The 11,032-nt window shown below is 38.0% G+C and overlaps 1 protein-coding gene across 1 annotated transcript; it reads right to left on the bottom strand.

Moving 5' to 3' along the window:
- Positions 1-870: 870 nt before the first annotated feature.
- Positions 871-7,820, bottom strand: LOC118328548 (SH3 and cysteine-rich domain-containing protein 3-like). The gene is made up of 12 exons (XM_035662315.1): positions 7,804-7,820; positions 7,269-7,347; positions 5,331-5,484; positions 5,136-5,233; positions 4,952-5,033; positions 4,324-4,421; positions 4,103-4,160; positions 3,664-3,713; positions 3,398-3,501; positions 3,259-3,310; positions 2,312-2,449; positions 871-1,179 (listed from the first exon to the last, which is right to left on the bottom strand). The coding sequence occupies exons 1-12, from the start codon at positions 7,818-7,820 to the stop codon at positions 1,081-1,083; spliced, it is 1,029 nt and encodes a 342-aa protein (XP_035518208.1). The 3' UTR covers positions 871-1,080.
- Between the last annotated feature and the right edge of the window lie 3,212 nt (positions 7,821-11,032).

Raw genomic sequence — 11,032 nt, 5'->3', positions numbered from 1 at the left:
CCCCACAGTGTTTCATATGGCTAATTACACTGCACTCAGGGTAGCTACAGAAAATAGCTCTGCATCCTTTTGAAGTTCTGGAAATGCCTCTGTCTCATTTGAATCTCTCAATTGTTCCCCGACGTGACATGAAATGAAAGCATTCTTCTTTTTTCTATGAATGACATCGATAACTATGATAACGAATTCAGCACCTTTTTTTCTGTTTCTATGACACCTTTTACACATACACACACACATAACAAGTCTGTATTATGTAACACACTCAAATAATGTTCATCTAAAAAAAGTATTGTTTGCCACTGCTGTCATGATGGTAAGTGACTGAAAGACACACACGTGCTGACAGGTTTGTTCATATCTAACCCGGGAAAAATATAAGTGAGTCTGTTATATTTGTGACTCATTCCCGTGAGTAGCTTTGTTTTAGTAGTGGTGGAAGAAGTATTCAGATCCTTTACTTTAGTAAAAGCAATACTGCAGTGTAAAAAATACTCAGTTACAAGTAAAAGTCCTGCATTGAAACTCACTTAAGTAAAAGTACAAAAGTGTTAGCATGAAAATATACTACTAGTACCAAGAATGGCCCATTTCAGAATAATGTATATTACCGATGGTGTTTATCACCTAAATCTTCCACCTGTTAAAGGTTGGGCTCATTTGAATTACTTTATATACTGCTGGGTAGCTTAACCTATTCTTACCTAGCCATAATTCATGAATTGATTTATATCTTGTGTTAATCATCTAAATCTGCAAAGTAACTAGTAACTAATGCTGTCAAATAAATGTAGTGGTAAAGAATAAAATATCTGCCTTGAAAATGTAGGTTACATCATTTCCAAACCTTCCTTTAATCGTTATCACGAATACATGCTTAATACACAGTGTATATTGTAGAATGTGTGTAACAGTCTGCACACAGGCTTTATATGTGTGAACATTACAAACGTACAAAGAAAAATACCAACATTAAAATTATAATGTTATTGCTGCTTTGGACCTATAACAAGCATGTCAGGCACAGCAGGTGATGAAACTGAGACGGGAGCGGGCCAGGAGATTTGATACGATCCCTCCTCAGATCTCCTGCAGCAGGTTGGCAGGGAAGAAGCCGATCTTCCGTCCTGTGCTGACCTTCAGGTAGCCGTTTACCTCCTCGCCCTTCTTCACCACAATCTGAGTACAGACACAACAAAGACAACAAACACTTATAGTATGACATTTCTTAATTATGGATCTCTTTCTGTGTCTGTGTTATAAGGCAGTTCATTAACAACAAATCTATTGAGAGCACACAACAATTCTGAGCAGAAGTGAATCAGCAATTCAACATTTGAGAGTGTGCAGTCAAAGGTCAATAAATGCAAGCGAGAACAGAAATGTGCATGTATAATATGTTTGGAGTCTGTGGGAAGAATTGTGTCACTATATGTGAGAAACACATTGTATCGCTCTTGTGCAAACTCCAAGTGAAGCTGAACAAAATCCATCGGATCTGACCATGAAGTCTGCAGGCAGATTTATGTGTGTCAAGTTAAGGTTTTTGCTATAAATAACAACTGGAGAAAAAGTGAGAACAGTGCACGATATCAGGATTTAGTACTTTAAAATTGTGCATCTGTCCCTGAACACTCTTAAATCTTGATTTGCACATATGTTAAATCCACCACATGTAGAACTGTAAATCTTCCAGCTTTGGCACCATGTGGTGGTAACATAATAAAGACGCTGTAGCAGACAACGTTGCCCCTGAAGAGTGTTCATGTCTTCACGTGAGGAACAAGAATTTAAAGTTAGGTTCCAGGTTAATTTACAGCGAGGGCTAAATTTAAACAGCTGGGAGGTTTAACAACAAGGTTTGATGTTAATAGCTGAAAGTAAATCAGTGACTCAGCAAGCATTTGTCTCTTCATGTCAACATGACACATGCTTGTGTGTGTGTGTGTCTTTTTAATAGCTGGCATGTTATCACACATGATGACTGTATTTACATGAAGCTATTTATACCTTCCTCTTGTGGTTTAGTGTTTAAGTTTATAATTCTCCAGTATATGTAAGCCAGTGTTACAAGTATACAGTGTGTGTGTGTGTGTGTGTGTGTGTGTGTGTGTGTGCGTGTGTTTGTCTTGACTCTGACCAATGAGGATCAACTGTCCTCAAAGCCATAGATAAACAGAAACACATTTTCAATTCTATATTTTAGTGTGTTGGGCTTCAGTTTCGAGATAAAATGAATTTAGGTTTATTTATAGTGGAGACATTTATGGTTTGGTTATGTGTCTGCATAGGAGTGTGTATGTGTGTTAACCTGGTCTTTCTTTAGAGTGATTTGGCCCATCTCTCTGTTGCCGACAAAGGAGCGCGTCACCTTGTAGACCTGCTCTCCTGATCGCACTCGGATGATGTAGTTAGCAGGTAGGAAGCCTGTTCTGTCTCTGATCTTCCCCTGGTGGAGCAAAAGCTTAAACAGTGTTAAAGCAGCCCCAGTTTCTCATGTAGATTTTTTCAAACGTGGACATATTGTCGGGTGTGGCTTTTTGAAATCTGAGTGACTGACAAAAATAGCTGGATGGATGATGAGGTAGAGACAGTGCAGCAACCAACAACTGTGGAAAACAATGCAATGAAATGTTTCCAGTGAGTCTGATTTATTCAGAATTAAATTTTGGTAGAAAGTTTGGGAGAATTATAACAATGTTTAAGAACCACAATGTTTTTCCAGTTTGAGAATTTAAAGCACAGACCAATTACAGCACAACAAACTCAATGTCTAACCAATCAGGTGTGGGAAAAGTTTGTGTTGTCTGAGAACCTCCAATAATCTACAGTATTATATAAACTACTTTAAATTGTGTTCAGTTTAAGACAGAGCCTTTTTTCCAGAGGCTGCAAATGATAATGATAATTTATGTTCTTGATATTTTAAAACTATCACTTTGAACAAGAAGACTAACAGTTGGACAGCTCTCCAACTTGCAAAGCTGCAGCTCTTGTTGGTTGTTTTCACACCTGTTTCAAACCGTGCACAAGTACAAATGAACCTCCAGCCCACTTCATTCAGCACTGGTACAGTACACAGTGTTGACTTTATACTAACTACATGAATATTGAACACAATGCTCTAAAGCAACTGTCTCTGAGGTTACAGGACTTCCCTACTACAGCACATGAATGCAGCATTAATTGTTCTGGCTCAAATTTAAAAACAAAAGATACATCACCATTACCTTAGCATCAAACAAACGTAGGACTCACCTTCCACCATTCCTCATTGGAGTCGTCTATCACTGTGATGCGGTCACCGGCACTGGGGAACAATAATAACAAGTATGTTTTTGTGCGTATGAGACAGTCAGGAAGAAAAAGATTATTCAAGGTGGGGAGAGGGGCTTACTGAACATCCAGATCATCTTTCTCTATGGCTTTGAAGCGGTACAGAGCCAGATAGTAGTGCGACTGACTGAACACACCGATCTTCCCTGGCTGAAGCTTTTTACTCTGATAACAAACATACAAAGCACAGCACTGACTTTACATCACAAGTCATTTAGAAAGTAGCTTCACCTTAGTTAGTACTTTACATTATTCATTATTCAAGTTGTCATTATCAGTACTTTTTAACTAAAAATCATCATGTTTATTGTAATCATCATCTCTGACCTTGTCATCAGCAGGAGCCTTGTCTCCCTTTTTGTCTCCTTCTGTGTTTGCTGGTGAACAACGCAATACAAATAAGACAAGCAAACAAACAAACAGGAAAAATGATTCAACTTCACATTATGATCATAAAGAACATTTGATGCTATTTCGGCTGCTGTGCACATCCAGAAAAATTCTACAGGTAATAAAACTGAAGGCAGACAAAAGATCAGCTCCAAGGAAATTGAATTTAACGGAGCAACTATTGGATCTAACGGAGGTCTTCAACAGGCATTTATCAAACATTAAAGAGAGAAAGTGAACATGAAGTCAAAGACAGCTAGATACCACAGAAGTGACAGAGAGCAGATGTCCCTTGCTGGACTCGAACCTGGAACATGCAGTTAAATCACTTGTCAAACAGGATATTGTATCTCTACCCTGATTAACACGCACGTACCTCCATCACCTCCTTCATCCTCCTGTTTGGGCTCATCCTCCATCATCATCATCATCATCTGAACAATTTAGGAAAACCACAATGTATATAGAACTAACTGTAACATTTTATAACTTAATTGTTCTTTAAAAATCAGATTAAATACTTAAATATATATATATACACCATTTGCACAGATAGCTGTGTGCTGTATGAAGTGTTATTTGTGCGTTCACACTCACATTTTTCTTGTCCTCTGACCCTTTTTTCCGTTCCTTGTTGGCCATGATCACACCAATACGCAGCGTCTCAAACACAGGGTCAGTGCGGTTAGACTGTGCTGCCAATAAAACGTCAATATTTAATACATTGAGAAATCATGAATGCAGAACTTGTTTTAACAAAGGGTATTTAAATCTGATAAAATTTACTTTAACTGCAGTGAAGGATTTAAAAACAGGACTAACTGATGTTCATTCTTGGATGGTTACAACTGATTTTGTCAAGACTAAACTAATCTTTTCATCTGTGATAGCATCTGCTGATAAAAATAACTAATGTAATATTAATGAAAAGGCACTGAGAGTACATACACTGGGTCTATTTCAGTTTATAACTTTTACAAATACTATTGAACCAAAAACTGAGTTGACATGCAAAACTTCCTATCATGTGCACTTCCAATGTACATATATGCTTCTTTCATGACTTCAAACTGAAAGTCATCATCCAGCTGGGAAATATTTGTGCACATTGAAGCATATTTATAAACCAAACTGTCCAAGACAAAAAATATTTATATATAAATATATTTAATGGTGAAATTCTTTTTAAAGTGGAGTTTGTCTTTATGCAGAAAAATTTACTCACAAAAGGGCAGCAGCTGTGAGACTGTGGCATTCTGCTGACTGCTGTAGAGAGGAGAACTGTAGGCTCTTCTGAATCCTGGAGGCTAAAAGAGGATATGGGCATGTAAACTGAATATCTGAAAAATAAAAACTCTGCAGTGCATTTTTGAATTAAAGCCCGTAGTACTCTTTAACATGAAGCTTACAATTTTGCCAAAACACCTCTGGAACTCAACGTAGGACTGGCATTGGTGGTGGATGCTGGTTTTGCAGTCCTTACATCTCAATGCAAACTTATTGTTTACTGATGAGATAAAAACAAAAAAAAGCTAAATTATCATGATGACCATGATGCACTAAACTTATTTTAGCAACAAAAAAAAGAGACAAGATGGACGTACAAACTATCATACGTGCGCAGACATCACAAAACTTTGGCTTCTTGCAGTAGTGATCCTTGAATTTGTGTGGTTTATCGTTGACTGGTTTGACTGGTTCTGGAGGTGGTTCATCTTTCTCTTCATCCTCTACCTCTTCATCATAGATGAAATATACCTGGAGATTTGTAAGAAAGGAAATTCAAGCAAAAAAAAAGGTAATTTAATATTAAACACAATGGACTTAGACTGGGCGTATCAGTAGAGGTAGTACAAAGTCTAGAACACAGGGTTCTACTAGGAAATGCAAATTGTAGTCCCTTTATGCAACCCACAAAACAAAATACTTATATATAACATATAAATGGATGAATAAATAATAAAATCAACTATTATTTATGGTAGAATGCTGCGGGTGGATTGAGGAGTCTCACAAAAGGAAGCTGCTCAGAAGTAAATTCTTCTGCAATCAGGCAAACTCTTAATAGATCCTCCTTAATGATTCAGTTTTGGGATTCAGTTGAGTTGTTTTTTATTTTATTTCCAACAGTTCCATCCATGAGCTCTATTGACAGCCTGACACATTGATATGAGAACAAATCTATTACTGAACCACCCTGCAGTCTGAGTCATATGGAGTCTGTGTGGTGTTCACACAAACTGTATCGTATCATGAATAATGACACATCAAACACGCACACATCAAAAGAACTACATGTCTTATTCACAATTGTATTTTTCTAAAAATCGTAGCTTGGGATGTAATTCTGCATGATACTATAAGTTTTTTGCACAAACACACACAGACACACACAAACCACGGGTGGGATAGACTGCTTAGAGCTCAGATCTCAGAATAGCCTTCAAGTGAACCGACAGAATTCCCAACTGAATGTGAGAAAGCTTGACATTGCTACTCCTAAATATACTACAGTCTCGTCAGACAGAGCTGTAAGGATGTTTCACACACACCCACAGCTTTGTACACACGCACACTCAGAGGGACGCCTGACAGAATAAACTGGCTCCAACTCTCCGTCACTGGCAGGATTAGAGGCGTCATGGCCGCTAGGCTGTGGATTTACACTACAATAACTGATAATACCAGAGACAGTTCACACATTACAGCACCATCACTCTGCAACTCTATTTAGCTGTCAGGATACTTAAACAAACCTACCACGATGCCTCAGTACATTCGTCAGCTTACAGTTGACTTATTCATATATATATATATATATATATATCTGTATCAAGTATTACAAATGAGTGTTTAAGTAATTAGGCTGAATGAATACATTTATGTGTGTTAATAAGGGTCAGTTCACCCATCCATATTCATCTAGTTGTATCTGACTATTCAGGGTTAGGGTTCTTTTTCAATGTCATGGGCTCACATTTATTAACATATATTTCTCAACAACAGCGACACTTCAGAAAGAGAAGCTGACGGTTTTTAAATCATATGTTTAACATGCAATGTGTAATTTCTGCCAGTAGTGGGTTTCTCACATCAAAACAATAACAAAACATGAAGTTTGATGATAGTGTCATCATTGCAGTCAGCTTCTCCCTGAGTCCTTCAGTGTTCATTGTTCTAGAGGTTTTTATTATCCCACAAACAAACAAACTGTGATTAAACCCATAAAACAAACTGAATAAAGGAGTTTCACTTTAAAAAACAGTGTTCCTCCGATAGCGTTCAGCAGACAAAGTATGTCTCGTGGGGGTCCAGACATACCGGAGGCGTTTAAAGGAAATAATGACAAAACTGACAGGTAACCAGTGAAAGGCACCGTTACCTGAATACAGCCTGAACCAGCCCCAGTGTTGATCATAGTCAGACACAAATTAATCCTAATGTCAAACAACACTTCAGAGTTATTTGGCATTGACAAATCAGCTTTTAAAGACCCTTGATATGTGGGCCATGTGGTAAGTTGTAGATATTGGATCTCTCACCGTGTTGTCCTCTTCTTTCACCACATTATCAGGGAGAGGTGGGTTGTCATGAATATCCACAGAGTCCTTGTCATCCAACCTGTCATCATCAGATAGCAAATGTCACATCAAGAAGCAAATGTTGCAAAGCAAAAGACAAATTGAGACTTCTCATGCTCATTGTGGTCTTTCTGTATAAGTGGCTGCTTCAGATGTCACATACTGGGAAGGTTTTAAAGATTTTTAATAATTATCTGGTATATGATGTTAAAAGACGGCTTTTATTTGATTTTTTCCCCCTTCAAAGTTAACATTTGATTATTTCCAATAGTGCATTTACATTAATTTGTTGTTTATTTTCTTTAAGATTATTTTATGATATTTAGAGACTCTTGGAGAAGTCTTTAAGCTATTAGAAACAGACCTCACACACATGCATTATGGCCTTAAAAGTACAGAAAAACATAGTTATTTGTAATTGGTGCATCAGTTATCTACATAAGGTAACTCAAATATGTTTATTCCATTCCTTGTCCCGTCTGCAGTCTGAACTTACGAGTCATAATTAGCCATGGTGCTGTGTGGTCAGTCGAGGTTTAGTTCCTCCAGATACTCAGAGCCTTGAGCAGCAGATGGCACTGTAGACAATAAAACACATGAGCATCATTTCTGTTGCTGCAAAGAGATTCCCATAAAGTCTCTAAACAATCTCTTTTCTGTTTACCTTACAATTAATAATCAAGCAGTAACCCTAGATCTGTCAGAATTGCCCACAAACTTTATATTTAATTATTGTTATTTAATTAATTAATTTTCTCACCGCATTTGGTATCATTTTAGTACAGTAATTTGTCAAGATGCAGTGGAGAGGTCAGTTCTAGGGAGGCAACTTAATCTTACCTAAATCAAAGGACTCACTTGTAACCTGGCATATATGGCAAACACATTTACAGAGGGTTTATAGCGTTCCCAGCCTCTCAGATTACTCTACATGTCAAAATACATGTTGAGGACATGGACAAGAAAACATTCTTAGTTATACCCAGCCAAGTACTAGAAATAAAAATGACAAAGTTCAGGGTAGATCATTATTCTGGACATTCAGGCAAAAACTGTCAACTGACCGTTATATTTGAATTCCACTTCTTGTCCAAGTGAGGTGGTTCTTATTGCACTGTGTGAAGTCAGCAGGGCTCCCTGTAGCTTGAAACTTCTTGGAAATCTTTTAGCTTTTTCTACCAACCCTGTTGTTTAGTCGTTTACATGCTCAACTTTCCAAATGAGGCTCCAACAGGTGGGAGATTGGGATGAGTAATGCCAGCAGGCCAGTCTAGCCCAGCCCTGGGTCTGTATGTGTGTGTGGGTCTGCGTGTGTGTGTGTTCATGTGACTGTTTGGGACAGCTGAGACGCTCTCTCTGCTGAGTGGTAAAAAAAAAAAAAAAAATACCACACACAGTGCTCTGCTTCTAGTTCCTCACTGGTAAAGCGTAATGTTAGAATATTATCACACTCACAATTTGTGGACTGAAGTCCAGTCAGTTGTCTTGTTTGGGGATTTTTTCAATCTGAAGGTTCATTTGGATTAAAAGGTGGAACCAACATTTTTTTATCAACGCAATATGAATAACTTTAGGGCTTTCAATTGACTCCAATGTAAACCCATCCGCAGCAGTAGTAGAGGCTCAGAGAACTTTTTCGGCTGGTCCATTCACTCCAATATTTAAACCTGATGCACCACTCTATGGCGCTGGTGAGCTTCATTGAAGAACGAGACCAGTCAAAACTGTTTTGTGATTTTAATGAAAATAACAATGTGGAGAATAAAATATACACACATTTAGTAAAAGTCCTACAGCCACATTGACTTTATTAAAATGACTGCCTTGGTAGTTCTAGTGTTAATGGAGACAGCAGGAAGTGAAACAGCAGACATCAGTTCACAAAACTCCTGTGATTCTGACAGGACATCCAAAAGAAAAGGTGGCAGAAATATCTTTAAGAAGATGAAGTCTGTGGAAAGGCCTGTTCAAACAGAAGCCAAACAAAAAAGTGGCTGAAGAACAGGATTCGGATGAGACTGCCAAGTCAGACAGCAGTGATTCCAAATCTGGTTCTCCATCTCAACCTCATTGTGCACCACTGAGGACATCAAGGGTCCATCAAACCTGAGACCTGAGCTCTGTCCCTCTGGAGTTGAATGTGGAGGATAATGATGTCATGGAGGACAACCTCATCAAAGACAATAGATACAGCACCAAGACCCTCTCAAGCTACGAAGATTAAGTCTGGAAAGGCCTGTTAAATTGGAAGCCAAAAAAAAAGTGGCTGAACAGCAGGATTTTGAAGAGATTGCCAAGTCAGACAGCAGTGACTTTAAATCTGGTTCTCCTTGTCCTCAAAAGACAGTTTCCACTGCTTCAGTCAGCTCTAGTGAGGACATCAGGGGTGCAAAAAAAGCAGACCTGAGCTCTGTCCCTCTGGAGTTGGTGGATGTGGAGGAAAATGATGATTTCATGAAGGACCACATCGTCAGAGACATTGATGCAGCACCAGGACCCTCCCTGGACATCAGGACTGCTACAAAAGCAGACTTGAAATCTGTCCCTTTGGAACTTCTAGACATGGAGAATGAGGAGATCCCACCAGAATATAACTCCAGCTGCAAATCCTTCCTGTGATGATAGATATAGACACAAACACAAAAAACACAATCTACACCTTAATGTGTAGATTCGACAGCCTTACCAAAGAGTATGTATCTAATTTTCTGACTAAAATTCCAAGTTAGCACTTCAATACATGTTTGACATTTTGTTGTAAACATTTTTGTAACCTTTGGTTTATTATTTTTTTCTTCTTAAGGCAGCGGATAGAACTATGCTGCCCATTTTTACAGTAAATATTTAAATGTGCGAAAGCAAACATCTCTATGATTTCTGTTTAAGTGTTTTTATCCCTACGGTGACCGTATTGTCAAATAAACCAGGAGCCTTATTTTGCAGGATAGAGATAACATAATTTATAAATAAACATCTGACATAGTGGCACTATCCATGTTATCCTGTGTGTCTGCATGAGGAAAGGACATGAGAGTGAAACCGTGATACTTAATGAATTAAATCTTTCAAAATGTATTAAAATATTCCTGCAAATTTAAGTTAAATGCATTTTTAAAGTTCATCATTATTTTGTAAATCTTACTTAAACAGCTTCAAGAAATAACCTTACAGACTTTATATCAATAATGTGCAATGCGCAAATCCGAATCCATATGTACACATTTATCCTCCGGTGTGGGCGGAGATTTAAATCAACTTCTTACTGCATTAAAAACACACTGTTTTCACTTGTAGTAAATCATAACTTTATCAGTGATTTGGGTGAAACTGGATCACATTTAGTGGAAGAAATATTATCTGGTTTCCCATCCGTTGTCCTCCGCTAACTGCTAATGTAGGTGCCATTAGTGTGCAACCGAACAGGGCTCAGCAGCCTCCCAGTGAACGCAACTTCCATCGTCATGTACCAGCAACCATCAGTACATGAAACTCTTGTGATTCAGATAAGACATCTGAAAGAAAAGGCGGCAGAAATGTGTTTAATAAGATGAAGTCTGTGTGGAAAAGCTGGTTCAAATGGATGCCAAAAAAAAGTGGCTAAAGAACAGGATTTGGCCAGCAGTGACTCAAAAACTGGTTCTCCTTGACCTGAAGAGACATTTCCCTCAATTTATTAATTCTGTTGGCAAAATTCCACATTCATAAATGTAAATTCAACAGTAAAA

This window comes from Morone saxatilis, unplaced genomic scaffold (assembly GCF_004916995.1).
Source record: "Morone saxatilis isolate NCDOM2014 unplaced genomic scaffold, NCSU_SB_2.0 Contig18, whole genome shotgun sequence".
NCBI lineage: Eukaryota > Metazoa > Chordata > Actinopteri > Moronidae > Morone > Morone saxatilis.
This window is presented reverse-complemented; position numbering and strand designations above follow the sequence as displayed.

Coding starts and splice junctions, on each gene's coding strand:
- LOC118328548 (XM_035662315.1), bottom strand. Junction 3,311..3,397: donor AAAGATGATCTGGATGTTCA/GTAAGCCCCTCT, acceptor ATTGTTCCCCAG/TGCCGGTGACCGCATCACAG. Junction 2,450..3,258: donor CCAATGAGGAATGGTGGAAG/GTGAGTCCTACG, acceptor TTGCTCCACCAG/GGGAAGATCAGAGACAGAAC.